This window comes from Vanacampus margaritifer, chromosome 10 (assembly GCF_051991255.1).
Source record: "Vanacampus margaritifer isolate UIUO_Vmar chromosome 10, RoL_Vmar_1.0, whole genome shotgun sequence".
Taxonomy (NCBI): domain Eukaryota; kingdom Metazoa; phylum Chordata; class Actinopteri; order Syngnathiformes; family Syngnathidae; genus Vanacampus; species Vanacampus margaritifer.
Genome location: NC_135441.1, coordinates 8517442 through 8534930, shown reverse-complemented (window position 1 = coordinate 8534930; position 17489 = coordinate 8517442). Strand labels below are relative to the sequence as shown.

General features: G+C 38.3%; 2 protein-coding genes across 2 annotated transcripts; one reads left to right on the top strand and one right to left on the bottom strand.

Annotated features, from left to right (window-relative positions):
• Positions 1 to 2414: 2414 nt before the first annotated feature.
• Positions 2415 to 12053, bottom strand: polr1d (RNA polymerase I and III subunit D). The gene is made up of 6 exons (XM_077578721.1): positions 11912 to 12053; positions 11254 to 11379; positions 10751 to 10848; positions 10586 to 10662; positions 8205 to 8287; positions 2415 to 2694 (listed from the first exon to the last, which is right to left on the bottom strand). The coding sequence occupies exons 2-6, from the start codon at positions 11290 to 11292 to the stop codon at positions 2647 to 2649; spliced, it is 345 nt and encodes a 114-aa protein (XP_077434847.1). The 5' UTR covers positions 11293 to 11379; positions 11912 to 12053; the 3' UTR covers positions 2415 to 2646.
• On the top strand, positions 11636 to 17472 carry sybl1 (synaptobrevin-like 1). The gene is made up of 8 exons (XM_077578720.1): positions 11636 to 11799; positions 12070 to 12235; positions 13162 to 13219; positions 13348 to 13485; positions 13766 to 13856; positions 15732 to 15799; positions 15897 to 15989; positions 16453 to 17472. Exons 2-8 carry the CDS (start codon positions 12090 to 12092, stop codon positions 16516 to 16518), a joined length of 660 nt encoding a protein of 219 aa, XP_077434846.1. The 5' UTR covers positions 11636 to 11799; positions 12070 to 12089; the 3' UTR covers positions 16519 to 17472.
• Positions 17473 to 17489: the final 17 nt, after the last annotated feature.

Genomic DNA, 17489 nt, shown 5'->3' with positions numbered 1-17489 from the left:
ATGTGTGCACTAGTAGTGGTTGTGAACTAAGGTCCCAGGATCTGGTCCACAAAACAATTTGAGATAAATGACGCTGTATAGGGCAGTGAGGATCGATCCAAGTATTGATCGAATCGATACCAAAGAGCTAGTAACGATCCTTTACATGAATTTGAAAATGTTTTGGTTTCTCATGGTCCCTCACGCAATGCTCTGTAGTGCATCCGCATGTATTGGCCCGCCATTCGGCAATGACAGCGATAGGCGGCATGGGAGTAACATTTTATTTTATTTTTTTTACAGTGAACAACATTTTTCACTAAGTCATATTATGCTTTGTTTGAACTTTTCCAACTACTAGTTGAGCTAGGTATTAGTGTAGAATCGTGTTAATTTTATCCACCATTTTAAAATTTAGTCTCAGTTTTAGTCTAGTTTCAATCCCGCTTGTTACTTTTTATCATAGTTAAAGGTGGGGTCTTAAATTTTGACCGTTTCGGTTTGACTCCTCCCATGGCTCAACCCCCCACTCTTCTTGTCAACATTGCACCTGCTTTCAGCAACAACTCCCGCCGCTCTGTGATTGGCTGGAGGGGTAAACATTGACTTTCCGCCCAGAAACGTCCCTCTTTTGGCAAAACACAACAAAAATGGCTGGGGGAGGGGGAAGTTGGTTGGTGGGTGGGTACACAAAATCACCACCACACAATAACAGAAGCCCATAAGTGTTGATTAAGAAGAATTTCATGTGTATACTTCCAGTGTTTATTTCTGAGTGAAAACTTAAGACCCCTCCTTTAACCTCATCGCGTTTTTTTATTTAGTCCATTTTTAGTCGACTATAAACCTGGCATTTTAGTCCAAGAAAACATAATTTTATTTGTCTAGTTTTAGTCAACAAAAAATGCCAATATTTTAGTCTAGTTTTAGCCAGGACAATCATTTAACCCCTGTATATATTATCTATTTTTTTGTGGTAGCAGATTATGTACTATTTCACATAAAATGTTCTCATCTTTTTGTTGAAAAAAAACTTCACACACAACTACAGTATATCATCAAGTGGCTACCATGGCTCCATGTTACGAGCTAGTTTAGTTAGCTAGCATTTGTTAGCGGTCAGATTAACATTATTGTTGGAACGTTATAGTCGTTTGATTAATGTTACGTTGTAACTATAATTTTCTTTTAACCTTTCACCACGAATCCTCCTCCTGTGTGTCCCATGTGTTCGTGCATGTTGCACTGGCTAGCTGAAGATTTAAAAAGGGGTGTATAGTGACAGATTAGCAGAGACAAGATTTGACAAAATCATATCATTTTTGTCTCGTTGTTGTTCATAAACTATACGTCCATAGACTTTAGTCCAGTTTTTATGAAGTGGAGTACATTTTCGTTTCATGTTCATTAGTCGACAAAAAAGCATAATGATTTAGTCCCACTTATTGTTTATTAATGAGGGTTTTAGTCTAGTCGTAACTATAATTTTCTTTTAACCTTTCACCACGAATCCTCCTCCTGTGTGTCCCATGTGTTCGTGCATGTTGCACTGGCTAGCTGAAGATTTAAAAAGGGGTGTATAGTGACAGATTAGCAGAGACAAGATTTGACAAAATCATATCATTTTTGTCTCGTTGTTGTTCATAAACTATATGTCCATAGACTTTAGTCCAGTTTTTATGAAGTGGAGTACATTTTCGTTTCATGTTCATTAGTCGACAAAAAAGCATAATGATTTAGTCCCACTTATTGTTTATTAATGAGGGTTTTAGTCTAGTCTAGTCTAGTTTTAGTGCGGTGAAAAATGTGTGTTGACGAAATTATTTTTTAGTTTGGGGCGGGGGTTTCTCCCCTATAAGTTCTTGACTGTAAAAAGTTTGAAAACCCCTGGTATAAAGTATAAAGTATACGTTTATAATTGGAATCATAGCACAGAATAACTATGCAAGCTACATGCAGGCAGTTTGTCCTGTTTAAATGTTTCCTGAGCATGGCTAAAATGAAACACAAGATAATTGCTACAGCATATAAATTCCTTTCTGAAAAAAATCTAATGTGTTGACGATTGTTCCCAAAGCTGCCAACCACACACGCAGCCATGCTTTTATATGTGAATGACAGACGGATATGATCAACCCCCAAAAACGTACATGCTATCATTTACACTTCAATACCCTCATTTTTTTCTGCCTGTCTAGGCAAAACAACTCAAGCCAAATTCTTTAGCCAATTATGTAGGCTTAAGATCCAAAGTTTGCTTCATATGTCAAACACCTCTTCAAACGGACAGATGCAAACAATTTTGTGTTCCGAGGACTACGTGCTTTGGAAAATCTTTACCAGGGTTGATACATGAAGAGTTATGAGGGCACATATTACAGATGTATACTGCAGTCTTGGAGGAGTTGAACAATGAAAACAAAAAGGAAACAATGTGTTGACACTGAACATTTATTTGTGTTCTGAAGTTTAATGTTTTCACTCCTCAAGCCAACAAATCAGGAAATAGGGTCAAGAAAAAAAATAGCAGCTTTTGCTCACAAAACGTGGACTGTAAATACTTTGAACACATTGTGCTTTCTGTATAAAACTATACTTAATATATAAAAAAGAAATACTGTATATACACAGGAAGATATGATGTTATCGCATTTTGCTTGATGGTCTTCATTCCATGGGTTGCTCCTGCTTCTCTTTGAACTCTTTTACTCTTGCCTGGAACACCAGAACAGAACAGAACATTCAGCTTGAGTTGAGACACGGACACAAGAGCCTCTTGCTGAGAGGCTCTGTCATGGGTTCAAACAGCGCAAGCTAAGCGCAGTGTTCGCTGACAGCCTGACTCTAAAGGAAGGTGACAGTGATTCCTGAATCGAACACGAGGCAGTCACGGCACAAAGGCTTAGTAGCAATATGGTAAATGGTGCTTCATTTATATAGCGCTTTTCCACCTTACAAGGCCCTGAAAAGCGCTTGACATTGATTTGACTACTCATTCACCTTCTGATGGCGCAGCATCAGGTGCAACTGGGCGAGGTCAGTATCTTGCTCAATGATACTGGTCACAACGGCATGGGATCGAACCTCTGGGTTGTGAGACAACCACTCTACCACTGATCCACACCGTCCCCATATATAATTAACTCATTCACTGCCATTGGCGGCTATAGACGTCAAAAATCCATTTGCACTATTTCTATTAGTTTAACATTTTTTATGAAAAACTAGATTTTTTTTCATTGTACATTTAGAACAAATTTGTAATTAATCGTGCACTAACGAGTGAAGTCATACGATTAATTAAGATTAAAACTTTTAATCGCCTGACGCCCCTAATTTTCAATAATCATTTCTTCTTTTTTCTTTTTTTAAATGAAGGACTACACAAATCAGTCACAGTTGATATGCTGAAATCAGAGGATTTGGACAGTTTTACATTTTAAAAAATGGCTCAAAATGATTACTTGATTATTATTATTATTATATATTAAAAAAAGATCATTTTAAACTAGGGGTGTCAGACGATTAAAATGACTTCACTAGTTAACTCACAATTAATCGCAAATTTTATATCTGTTCTAAATGTACAATAAAAAAAAACTTTAAAACAAAATTTAAACTAATAGAAATAGTTCAAATGGATTTTTGACGTCTAGAGCCGTCAATGGCAGTGAATGAGTTAATATAAGCAACTTAAACCCAAACCAAATATAGAACAAGATGTATGATAATTGTTGGTTAGTATTATCAGATGTTAGGGAGGAACTAAGTTTAGCCTGAGTGTTACAGAGAGTCCCCCCCCCCCCCAAAAAAAAAATTTAAAAAAATAAAAATAAAATTGTTACTTTTAGGGGTATGAGTTAAATGACTTGATATTTCAGCGTTTAGTTATCAAAGTGTATTTATGGTTTTAACTACAAAATGTTTGGGGGGTGGGGGTCAAACACTCATGTCCCTCTCCCCCTCACATCAGGGGGTCCCTATTCTCCACAAAAAGTGAGGGGTTACTGTAATGCAGGGGTGGGCAAACTTTTTGACTTGCGGGCCACAATGGGTTTGAAATTTTGACAGATGGGCCGGACCAGGAGCATTTGGACCTCATAGCACAGTAAAAACACACAGATAAATGTACAACCCAATTTACTTATACTAAGCACTAAGGACTGCGTTTTTCAAATGTGCAAAATCCACTTATTTAAAACAGCTTTTCCAATAGCTTCGTTTTTATTGTTTTAGCTCAACTTTTGCTGTGTTTTTATGCTTTGTAAAGTGACCTTGGTTGTTCTGAAAGGTGCTGTTTTTAAATGAAATGTATTATTATTATTATTATGATTGTTATAAAATAGCCCTAATCCAGGTAGTACGTTTGCCTCAATGAATATGCAAGATGCGGCATTTACACACTATTTGGCAAAGTGGGAGGAGAAATGTAAATAGATTATAATAGCACATACACTGTGATCTGTCAAACCTGGTGACTGCATCTATTATTAATAGATTTTAATTCAAGGCGTAAAGTTAAAGAATTTTTTTCCATTGGCCCACCCATTTTTAACCCGGGCCCACAGTACGTGTGACACATGCGGCTGCATGATAGCCGCTGCTGCCTGTCACACGCTGAGGACAAAGCGCGTACATCCAATCCGTCTCTGACCACTTTTCCATCTCCGTGGGGGACGCATAGCACACGGTGTTTGTGCAGCAGCTCAAAAAGAAGCCAAAAGCCAACGAGGAAACGCTCATAGAAGTGCTCGACGCACGCCCCGGGGATGTATTCACCAATATCAACAGTCTCCTGCATGCGCGCTCCTCACCTCACCTATGACAACACGTAGAAAGACTATCTTCAGCTGTCAAAAGGATCAAAACACGCAACAGTGCCACAATGTTGACTGATAGACTGAACTCTTTGTCCCTGCTTTCTTTCAAAAAAGAATTGACCGATTCTCTGGACTATCAGGACATTATTGCTGTGTTGAACACAAAACCCTGCCGTCTCCTGCTGTAAATGTCCAAATCCAGGAAGAATTGTATTTTATGAATCAGTTATCTTGAGTTAAGCTTACTGTCATTCTCCCGTTTATTTTAATAAATTGCAAACGTTGTTATGAATGTGCCCTGCGTATCTTTCTGTCCCCTTTCTGTGCGTAAACGAGCTTATCAGTGAGACCCAGTGATCATATTTTCCGGGTGTGTAGAAGTTACACAGCAGTGACTCTGGTGTAAAACATAATCTGCACAGGAGTCTGAGGGAAGTGGATCCCAACACCAGTCATCCACTGCTCGTACTGCTGCAGCTGGAGAGCGCGTTCTCCAGCTGCAGCCGTCACTCACAGCAGTCCTTCACTTTACGTGAGACCGCGCCAGCGATTTTATTTTCTGCGCCCTCGTAATTAAAGAAGCGAAATAACGCCATAAAACCTTACCTAAATCTAACCTCCCAATTCCAACCCTTAATGCTGAGTGTCAAGCAGAGTGGCAATCGGTCCCATTTTTATAGTCTTTGGTATGACCCGGCCGGGAATTGAACCCACGACCTCCCAGTCTCAGGGCGGACACTCTAACCACTCGGCCCACTGAGCTGAACAAAAAAAATAAAATAAAAATAATGCATTTTTTTCTAGCCTTATTGGATAAATTCGGCGGGCCGGATTGAAACGCATAACGGGCCGTATTTGGCCCGCGGGCCGGGGTTTGCCCATGACTGCTGTAATGTGTGTTAATGCCACCTACAGGACAGGAATTGAACTGCACGATGAAGCTTGCTGGTCAGAAAATTAGAATATCGAGGATCAAAGTCCATTTCTTTCAATAATCCATCCATCCATTTTCTTAACCGCTTGTCTTTACAAGGGTCGCTAGGGGTGCTGGAGCCTATCCCAGTTGGCTTCGGGCAGTAGGCGGGGTACACCCTGAACTGGTTGCCAGCCAATCGCAGTCTTTCAATAATTTGTTTAAAAAAGTGAAACTTACATGTTACATTCGTTCACCACACATAAAGTGAAATATTTCAAGTCTTTATTTGTTTCAATTTTAATGGTTATGGCAGAAAGACACAAAAGTAAAACATAAAATAAAATCAGTGTTACACAAAATTAGAATATTTCATGTGACAAACAAAAAAGGATCTCAAACAGAAGTCATATGCCCTCAGTACTTTGTTAGGCCGCCACAGTTCAGGCTTTTACTGCTTTGATATTGGCCTTTAGGTCGTTTGAATTTCAGGGTTCCTATTCCCTCGTCTTCCTCTTGGCAATACAATATCAATTTTCAATAGGGTTTAAGTCAGCCAACCAAGTGCTGTTATTCCATGGCTATTAAAGCAGGTATTGGCTCTGTGGGCAGGTGCCAAATCCTACAATGTTGAGCTGTGTCACAATATTCTAATGGAACACTGGATTTTTATTTTTGTGTCTTTCTGCCATAATCAGCAAAATTGAAACAAATAAAGGTGTAAAAAAATCACTTTGTGTGGTGAACTAATGTGACATAAAAGTTTCACTTTTTGAAACAAATTATTAAAATATAAGGGACTTTTCCTTGATATTCTAATTTTCTGACCAGCATGTGTATGTTCCATGTTGGTTGAATCTTGAGTTCTAAATTCAGAAGTGCATTTATTGTGTCAGGCTCAATCCAACATCACCACCACAAGACCTTAATTGGTTCTACGAAAAAGGTAAATAATATTTAGCGTATTTAAATATTTAAACAAAGAAAAGTGAACCACTGTAAAAATTACATTAAATAAAACGCCTGAAACGTAATGGCCAGCAAAAAGTTATTTGCAGGGCAACATTGCCACCTAGGGGTGCTTTATAGGTATTGTTGAATGAAGTAGTGCTTTCTGTTAGTAAGCTTCTGACTAGTAGGGGGGGGGGGGTATGGAGAAAACAACGGTGTCTCTACAAATATCTACAAGTTGGCCAGATCTCCTTAAAGTTCAGTGTGATGCTTTTGACTTTGACTCTATTTTTCCAGAAAATATTGGTGGTCAAACTAATTACACCACTTTGGGGGCGTTTAACTGCTGAGTTTCCACTTTATTTTATTGCTTATAAACATATGAACATATAAACTCTTTTCTTTCTTCCTATTCTTGTTTTTCTTTTCTTTTTTACTTCAACTTTGATTTTATACTTGTAATGCGTTTTGTTTTGTTTATATTTAAATGTTCAATAAAAAATAAATAAAAACATATGTATTACTCTGTTGCTTTAGGAAATTGCTCAAATGTAGACGCTTATAAACACAAGTGCTTTATGTCTTATTTGACTGTCTTAGCTGACCTCAGTTAAACAAAGGCGCTACTTGTTTTTCAAGTAAAGTATTCATTTTTTTAGGTCACGCATTGAAAATCATGCACTTTCGTTTCGTGACTATTTCTGCTTCATCAAAGTACTCTGATTGGACGATAAACCGAACCACTTCAAAGTTCGTCTTTGCATACATTGGACATGTGATGCGACATTCCCGCCAAGCCGCCAACAAGTCTTTCTGATCTGAAGATTTTGGCACATTTTGGATCACACTCAGAAATGAATGTTCCAAAAGAAAGAGCCTGTCATGACCAGCTGTGGAGTTGAGCAGATTAGCTCATGAGCTGTACTTTGTGAAGCAAGGCATGGGGATCATATGTGCGGTGTATACTGCCGACGAGGTTAGGTCATACAGGTTTTTTTTTATCCATATGGTTTCTATACCATTTATCCTGTTTTGGGTTGCTGTAGCCTATCCCATCTGATTTTGAGTGAAACGCAAATTACACCCTGGAGTGGTCACCCGTCAATCACAGGGCACATAAAGACATTAGTTGTTTCATATCAGATTCACTCTCTAAACATCAGTGACTTGCCCGATTAATTAGTTGCACATTACCACTTCCCAAACTTAATTTGTTCCAAGACTCCGTTTGCAAACTGTTTTTCTAATGTTGCCTTTATTGAGTTTAAAGCTGCAATATGGAACTTTTTCCCCCCAAAAATATCTTTACACTAGCCTTTTTATTTGACCATTTATGACTGAAATGTCTTCTCATTAGCAGATTAACGCCTTAGCTGTTCACAATGGGTACTCCTGCAAGCCTCTGGCCAATAGATTTCATGCTGGATTTGAGTTTGAATTTCCCGCGCCCTCGCGGTGTGTATGTGAAGAAGGGTCTGTGGCAGTAGCGATTCGACATTGAATATTCTATGTTCAGTAGCTTTAAGTTTATGAAGGCTTACCTCAAAAGTGTTGAGAACATGTTGACAAACATCCCGGAGCTCAGTCAGGCCCCTTCTCAGAGGCTCTACGGATGGAGTTCCGTCTGGGGAAAACAACAGCAGATACCAGTGAGGAAATGGCCTCCCAATAAGCATCAATTGGCCGAACTGGCAAATCAATTCTTCAAGGCGAGCCGTCTACTTCTCCATGTTGGTATCCAATTTGCGTAGTGTTCCAAATCTCATACAAACTACAATAGAGTTCACTCTTGTGTTGACCACCCTTCACAAACCATCAAATATGATCGCCAGCTTGCCTATTTCTAATGAAGCTGCCCACGTGTTCTGAACTATGAAATTGACATTGGATCATTTCCCGTGGCATAACTGATTACTTCTCATGGCACTCTGGTTGAGAATCACTGCTTTAAACAAAGGAGACTGTTCAAGACCAAGTCAGCTAACAGAGAAGATAAGGACGGGAGGGGAACAGAGCAAAAATCATCCGCCTTTAAGTGGAGGATTTGATTAGAAAAATCTAGAGTTATATTACTGCAGGCGGCACGGTGGATGACTGGTTAGCACGTCCGCCTCCCAGTGCTGAGGACGTGAGATCGAGTCCGGGCTTCGGACTTCCTGGGTGGAGTTTGCATGTTCTCCCTGTGCTTGCGTGGGTTTTCTCCGGGTACTCCGGTTTCCTCCCACATTCCAAAAACATGCATGGCAGGTTGATTGGACACTCCAAATTGTCCATAGGTGTGATTATGAGTATGATTGTTCGTCTCTGTGTGCCCTGCAATTGACTGGCAACCAGTTCAGGGTGTACCCCGCCTACTGCCCGAAGCCAGCTGGGATAGGCTCCAACAACCCCCGCGACCCTTGTGAGGACAAGCGGTAAAGAAAATGGATGGATGGATGGATGGATATTACTGCATACCCTCGAATTGCTGAGTGCCCCACCATGTGTTTTACAGATTTAACATGTTAGTATTAAATGGGTAAATTGCCCCGGGTAATTTATTTTCACACTTGAATGTGTGTTGCAATGTTTATCCAATTTTACCTGTGTCGTTATGTCAGGTTTTATCATGGTGACTAACCCTAGAACCCGTAAATTCTCTAATACTAAAAAGTCTAACGCAGATATAAAGATACCTCGCAGAACTTGTAACTTGGTATCAGTTGAAATCCTCTTATCATATTAAGTCAAACGTTTCTGCTTTGCCCTTTTGTGATGCACACAAAATACAACATTCTAATTGAAGCAAAATTGTAATAAAGCTATATAAACTACAGTATAGCCAATGTCGACATTGTAGATGTGAAAGTAACAAAAAAAAAAGATTGTTTATGTTTATGGAAAAAGTAAGTGTATAACAATGCAAATGATTAAAAAGTTACCTAATTGACCTATTTTCACAGTCACATTATAAGAGGACTAAAAAAAAAAAGTGCAATAAACTAGGCACATTCTTCCTGTTCCTGGAAAGGTCACTGTTAACAAGGTCAAAAGCTCGAGCGTGAGGCCAAGGATTCCTCAAGAATCCCTTCCTTATGCCAAAGACTACAAGACAGTTTTGCGTAGATCATTCATGTGATCAAACCACAGTTGAAAAAATATATTTTTTTGTTCTGTAAGCGCAGTCATTGCTCTCTTTCATGAAAGTGGAATGTGTGGGGTATAAAAAGCAACGGGAAATTTTCTTCTTGATCAAGTCACAATCCATAAAAAATATCTATTTGACAAAACTATGGGTTAGCATTTGCACTAGCCCAATGTCTGTAAAATGTAACGTGTAAATGTTTCTGTTATCCTTTATTATGCATACAATGTAGAAAAAAGTACAATTTATATTCTACCACATGCCTGTAAGCAAGGATGAAGCAATAAAATACATTTATATAGACATCCTGGGGTTACAGCTCATTGGGTTTTCGAAATGGCTCAAGCTCCACTAAAGGCAAAAGAAATTTAACTAGTGATGCAAGTTATCGCCAATCTCAACTCAGTCCTCCCAAAAAAGAAACAAACAAAAACTCCTCACATCTCTCTTTGTAGGCCTGCATGTTTGTCTGGTCTCTAACGATAAACCAACGATGAACTAACCAACCAACCAACCACGTGGAGTGAAAAATTATATTTCTCTTTATGGCTCTTAATGAGCCATTTCATGGAACTTTTGAAACATACTATCAAGGTTAGAAAAAAAAAGACCATTATGGTATTTCATAAAAATAAGATGTATGTGTATCAGAAAGCTTGTAGAGTTTTGTAGCACATGCAAATAAAATGGTTACGTTGTTGCTATATTCCAATTTGCACATGTCTGGTTAAATAAACAAAAATATATTTTTTAAATAATTATTATAATAAACAATGATTGCCATCGGGTGTCCTTTACCTCGTGTCTGAATGCGAAAGTTGATCTTGCTCTCTGATGGATGGGTGATGGTGTAGCCGCAAAATTCGACAGACTCGCTGGTAAAAGCAAACGTGAAATTATTGTGAATTTTTGATTTAAACTAATGAAACACTACTTTAGACAAAATTGGCCAAAAACACTGACTCTTTTATGATCATATATCGCAGAGAGTTCCCCAGGGTATGGTCTTCCTCATGCATCACGAATGTCACACTGCCCTCATCGGAACCATCGGCTTGGACCTACAACACATTGGGGGAAATAATACAGTTTTTATAAATCTAACAATAGCGCTCTCTAGTGGAAAGCACATCGCGTTTTGGACTACAATGTAAATGAATAAAAGAGAGCGAGAGAGAAAGAGAAAAACAAACGTGGTTTGCGTGACATGGCAGAGTTAAGGAGATTTAAGATCACCAGGAATGTGAAAAGCTTAAATGTTGATTAAAAGTAGTTTTGATTTTGATGACGAATGTTTCACGTGTAATAGCATAGTAGCAACTCTTGCTAACCGGCACAGTTGCTACTACTGTATCTTGGTGTGCAGTTTATAGTTAAAGCGGTTGCCGAGGGAGCGGCATAGTTGTTTTCAAAGTTGGTTTGCAAATTGAATAATCTCCCCGCTTGTTATGGTCAAATCATCTTACCATTTCAAGAATTCGTTTCTCCTCGCCTTCTGCAGCCATGCTTGTACGTTTACACTGCCACTGTAAATAAACAATTCAACCCGGCATTTTGTCTGACAGGCAACGGTCGGGTAAATTGTTTACTGTCTGTGAAACGCAGAAAAAAACACATTTTGATTAACTGAAGCTGTGTTATCGTCTTATTTTGTCAATATTTAAAAGTTGAATACATGATGTTAAAGCTTAAATTAGCTCCAAATATCCTGTTAGAACAAAATAGGGGAAAGCTTAGCTCGGCTTAAACTGTCGCAATACAATGACGTAATTAGAACCCTAACAAAACAGGAAGTCAATGAATGTAGTCAAACATTTAACCAATTATACGGAGCTTACATTTATGACACGTACAGTGGACTACATTACCCATTTAAACCCGTGAAATGGTTTCTGCTTGTTACAAAGCAGAAGTCACTTGAAAGGGATTTGCTAGGTGCGGAAGTCTTGTGAGATGTTGGACTTTCGTGTAAATGTGCTTAATTGAACACCGCTTATAATCAAGGTTTTGGAGTAAGTGTTGATTATGACATTCTATTGCTATTAGCGCATATTTGGATCAGCATTAAATGCGTAATGCCTAGTGTTGTCTTTGTGGTAGCGTACCTCCTGCCAGCCAACTCACCTCCTGCTGTTTGGATATTCACAATCTGATGCGAATGTTAAGGCAGACATTTACATTGCCAGTTATCCTTGATAAAATAAAATAAAAAAGTTCCATACACTGTACACGGATGTTTCAGGTTCGTCTCCTCCGATCTTTTCATGTTCTTGTGTTGACAGATCTGTGGCCAATTACAACCATGGCAATTCTATTTGCCGTGGTGGCTCGAGGAACAACCGTCCTAGCCAAGCATGCATGGTGTGGCGGGAACTTCCTCGAAGTGACTGAACAGATCTTAGCCAAAATTCCATCCGAGAATAACAAATTGACATACAGCCATGGCAGGTAGGTGTACATTTGCTGCACATGCATAAACGTTGCATCCTCCTTACCCAGTAATTCCACATTGGGCTCTTGTCATTAAAGTATCACATTAGCGTGTGTGTCGCCGAAAAAGTAAAAATCATTACAAGTGATTGAGTTATGCATCGACATTTACAAGAATTGGGTAGACATACCGCAAATTACACAATTTACTACTAGTTTCACGCAGGTACAGACAATGTTAGGGAATACCTGCAGATTAGTGTGTACTATCGTTTGTAAAATGTAAACTATCCATTGTTATCTATTTTGTATCGATTGTTTATAAAGTTAAGTTGCAATTCATCTTGTTTACAAAGAAAATCATACGTTTACACTTGGGTAGTTTATTGACCATATGGACATAGTTTAATCTATTGTGTTTAGTATTTTTCCCCCACACAACCACTCGGTATGTCAATAGAATTTAAAATGACACCTATCTGTTGTCAAACAAAAAAATAGAGCTTTTTAATTGAACTAGAGGTGCAACATTGACAGCTAATTGATTAGAAATAAGAATTGATTGTTTCAAGACCTTGTTTAATTTCAAATCCTTGTAATTTCACCCTCTCAACACTAGATTTTTGTTGTCCGCCATGAAAGCAGATGGATTATGGTTGTGTTTAATCAAAATGAAACATTTCTAAACATCTACTTTTGCTTTGAAAAACAATGATCAACAATTTTATGTATTTTCTCACTTGTGACCAAATCAGTTACTAAATGACTAAAGCATGGCATATATAAACTATGTGCCCTCTAACAAATACTTTGACAAGGAAAAAAAAAAATTAGTTTCTTCCATTGGAAAGAAAGAGTCACTCTTGTTTTCAGCTGTGTATTCTTAACACAGGGTATGCGATAGAATATGAAATAATATTCTTTAAAACCCTCTTATCTTTCAGTTATCTCTTCCATTACATCTGCCATGACAGAATCATATACCTGTGTATCACCGATGATGTAAGTATTGGTTCATGTCATCATTTAATATTCTGTTTAACCTGCTTGAAATCTCAGCCACTTTGCAAAACAGACATGCAGTTGCTGTAATGTGTTGTTTATTCGTATGCATTGTGTGTGCGCAAAAGGACTTTGAAAGATCCCGTGCATTCAGCTTCCTCAGTGAAGTCAAGAGGCGCTTCCAGACCACATATGGATCACGAGCACAAACAGCTCTGCCGTACGCCATGAATAGCGAATTTTCAGCTACACTGGCTGCCCAGATGGTGAATATGACAACAATATTATGAGTATCTTTAGTTATTTATTATTTATTAGCTGTCTTTTTTTCTGTTAAGGAAATCTTACCTAAACTTGTGTAGCTTTCATATCTCATTTATAATACCACTGATGTAATTTCAGCAGTTCTGAATGTGCATTTTATTCATTTTGTTAGGCTAGACAAATATGAAATGCTTCCAAGCGACATATGTTGCCGCAAGTTTTCGAGAAATTAGTCAAATTACAGTATGTGTGTTCTCATTTTATTTGCACTTTTCTGTGCAGAAACACCATTCAGACCCCCGGGGATCAGATCGGCTTACTGAAACACAGATGCAAGTGGATGACCTGAAGGGCATTATGGTCCGCAACATAGGTGTGTGTCTCTTCAATGTAGAGAGTTGTGTTTTTTACTTATGTTTGTATGTACTGTGGCACCTCCAAGACCAAACACAATCTAATCTGTCATGTTAGTCAATGTCTGATTTGTTTTTAATTAATGATATGAATCAGAAAAATTCATTCCATGGTTAAACTGTCATTTTTATAATAACGTCTTTACCCGGCCAGGCGGAGTTTAGAAGTTGACTTCTAATGTAATGTAAAATCCGTTACTGTTTAAGAAAAAAATAAAAGTATTGTGCATAGCAGTGCCAAAGGATTTATTTCCCTAGCAGTCAGAGATTGGCAGAGTATGTAAAAAATGTGCTCAAGGAAGAATATTGATACCTAAGATGAATATAACTAAAGTACAAATAAAAAGTAGTCTTCCAATAATTGGTTGAACAAGAGCAAGTACTCAGTGAAACAAACTTCAAGTACTAAGTAACTTGGTGAGTAACTTCTGTTTTATTTTGTTTTTTATCACAGCATAAATTGTGAAAAAACATACACGAATGTGCAACTTCAGATATTGCCCAACAATATCAATTAAACTGAAAAAATCTTTGTAAAATAACAAATGAAAGAGGCTCTATGGAAGAAATTAAATTTCGTATCTCTACTGCCATGTGTGGCCAAAAAATAAAACGCTAACGCACTGGTACGACCATAACTTTATACCTGAAGACTCAGAACAGAGTCCATACTTGCCAAATCAACCCTATCTCCTGCATGGCTTTCGCTCGGTCGTTTCTCACACTAATCTCCCAATTTTATAATAAAGTAAACAGTTTACACAGTGAGGAATATTTAACACAGTATCTGGCAACCCTGGCCTGTTTGCATGGTAAGCGGGCGGTTATGAGACTCCCGCTGGAGGCGGTGATAGTCAAGAAGCACAACGCACCTCCCCGGGCCACTTGGAGTGGGTGCTGTGGGGAAAACTTGGAAACGTTCACGCTTAGAAGGGGGGCGTGTGTAAAAGCAGGCCAGGCAAAGAGCACCTCTACAGAGTTGGTACAGCGTAGTTTTCTTACTTCACATAACTTTTAAGTGTACCTGTATGTTATTATTATTCACCACACAGTCTTCTTATCATGACACAGGGGCCCTATTTTTGTACCCGGTACAAGTCTAGCACAACTCGTGGTCTGTGTGCACCGTTGGAGTTTTCTTTCTTTTGTTATTTTTGTGAACATGTGTTTGCTCTATTGTGGGTGGGAACACAGACTACTTGCTTCCCGGCCAATCGAAGTGGCTCCTCACATTCTCTTTAAATTCAGCGCAGGAGGGGCGCATGGCCTACAATGTGGCTGGAGAGTCATATACTAAGTGATAGACGTACGTAATGTACGTTTTTAAGGAATTGCAAGAATATCTCCACTTGAAGATGATGTAAAGTTGGCCAGTGTGACTAACTAGACCTGCTTCCGGGCATAACATTTAGTCTACATTTTGGCCATCAAGTTGTCAGGTGTGCGGGGGTCGTGTAAAAGTAATACATGGAATATGTGTTGCAAATTCACAAAAAGCAAGGATACTTAGATCTTGTAATCTTTTAAGTGTCATTTTTGTTTAGAGGGCTAAACTGAAGTGTGATTTAAAAAAAAAAAAAGGGAAATATTTTGATTACATTTGTTGTGTAGTATGCCCCAAAAATGAATTAAAAGTTGTTTTTTGTTTTCAGAGGCTGATACAAATTAGGATTATTGGGCCTTGTCGGAAAGTTGAGTTCTACAAAGTGCTGTTCCAGTTTATTCAGCTTGAATTAAACATGTCTAAATTATTGTATTAAATTGGGAATGTTGGTTGTGTGCTTACTTGTGAGGTTAAACATCTTATCTTTATTATCTCCTTATATGTTTTGCAGATTTGGTTGCTCGGAGAGGTGAGAAACTGGAGTTGTTGATTGACAAGACAGAAAATCTGGTTGATTCTGTAAGTATTTTGTCTTTCTTTTTTTTGCCGTGTATACTTAATAAGAGCTAGCTGTTTAATTAAAGTAACTGATATTCCTTTCCTGTTTTTAATTTAGTCTGTCACGTTCAAGACCACAAGTCGTAATTTGGCCAGAGCCATGTGTATGAAAAACCTCAAATTGACCTTGGTTGTTGTCTTTGTGTGCCTGGTGAGTAACTGTAGCTCATATGGTTGTTTATGAGATTTAATTGTGTTTGACTTTGCGCTATGTTTGTCTGGATGTTAACTAACACTGCGGCACATTTTAAACGCACCATCAAAGTAGTACCTGCACTAGGCTGGGTGATAATTCAATAACATTATGTATCACAATCGACACACGATCAATATCAGTACAAAATGTGGTCAGCTATAATGCATGCACATGCATTAGTTGATGAGTTGTTGTTTTTTATAAGATACATTTAGATCAAATGAAGGTTAATGTAACGGGATCAGTGAGACTGCTTTGGGGTGGCATCCTCCACAAATAAGCATTTACTGTGCATTGCTGCAGGAGCATAGATTTAAACAACATTAGATTAGCTATTGCTTCTGTAAAGACATTGCTATTGTGATGTACAAACGAGTTGACCATAGGAAATTAACTTATTTCTCTCTGTCTATTTCAGGTGGTCATTTACATTATTGTGTCTGCTTCCTGTGGCGGCCTCTCCTGGCCCTCTTGTGTCAAATGAGGAGACCATGGGCGTAATAGGGCTGATTTGAAAAAGGTGTGAAGCGCCTGTTCAGTCGTGGTTGCCAATGGATAGAAAAAGGACATTATCCTTGCTTTACTTAAGCCTCAGTTCGCCTAAAAGACACTTGCTCCCACTGCTGCTTTGATAGTGTACACTTGCCTTGAGGAGAGGAAGTCCCCCATGCACTCATCCCACCCAAATGGACAGCAGCAAGCTGGCCTACAACTGATTGCGGCACAGTAGTCTTGTCAACTCTTTTGTCTTTGTTTGATTTGTAGCACTTTGTCCGATTTGTAGCACCTGGACTGCATCTGTGTGTTTCTTCCATTCAAACTAAAAACACAATGCACCAAAAGATGACTTTATTCACATGTTTGTTCATTAATGTGCACTGATGAGCCTTGATGTATGGAAACCACAGGCTTCAGCAATGTGGACAAGATCTACCAGACACTGTCCCTGGTCCCTTTACTGAATACTAATATTAGACAAAAATACATATAACAAATAAACCAGTGCTGGGGTCCTAGAAATATCAAACACATATGTTGTAAATCTGTGTGAGTTTTTCCCCTCTTAATCACATAGTAAATCATGCAGTAAATGATGTAAATCAGAATACTAAATAAATATACAGAATATTATACAAAAAAATATTGTACATCTGAATGATCATGTATGTAATATTAAATATTTGGCATGTGACTGATGATTGATGTTAATTAAATACAAATTCAAAATGTGTTGAAGAAAAGCGGCATGGATAATGGTGGATGGATGTTTGTTTTTTCCTTTGGCAAAGTCGTGTTGACTTTTATTTTTGAAGGTCTCGCATAACAATGCCCCCTTTGTCTTTTGCTTATAGTGTGGTCTTTGTGTGTTTATATTGTTTATAATTATGGAAGTATTTAACAACTGTACATTCTGATTTGAAATAAAAACCTGATGCTATTATGGGGTTGATGTCT

What these genes read in the sequence shown, in the direction of transcription:
- polr1d (XM_077578721.1), bottom strand. Translation starts at nt 11,292, where the DNA reads ATGGCTGCAGAAGGCGAGGAGAAACGAATTCTTGAAATG. An exon ending in CGATATATGATCATAAAAGA is followed by an intron (nt 10,663 to 10,750) that starts GTCAGTGTTTTT and finishes TGCTTTTACCAG; the next exon opens with CGAGTCTGTCGAATTTTGCG. An exon ending in ATGTTCTCAACACTTTTGAG is followed by an intron (nt 2,695 to 8,204) that starts GTAAGCCTTCAT and finishes CTGGTGTTCCAG; the next exon opens with GCAAGAGTAAAAGAGTTCAA.
- sybl1 (XM_077578720.1), top strand. Translation starts at nt 12,090, where the DNA reads ATGGCAATTCTATTTGCCGTGGTGGCTCGAGGAACAACCGTCCTAGCC. An exon ending in TTGACATACAGCCATGGCAG is followed by an intron (nt 12,236 to 13,161) that starts GTAGGTGTACAT and finishes CTTATCTTTCAG; the next exon opens with TTATCTCTTCCATTACATCT. An exon ending in CATTATGGTCCGCAACATAG is followed by an intron (nt 13,857 to 15,731) that starts GTGTGTGTCTCT and finishes TATGTTTTGCAG; the next exon opens with ATTTGGTTGCTCGGAGAGGT.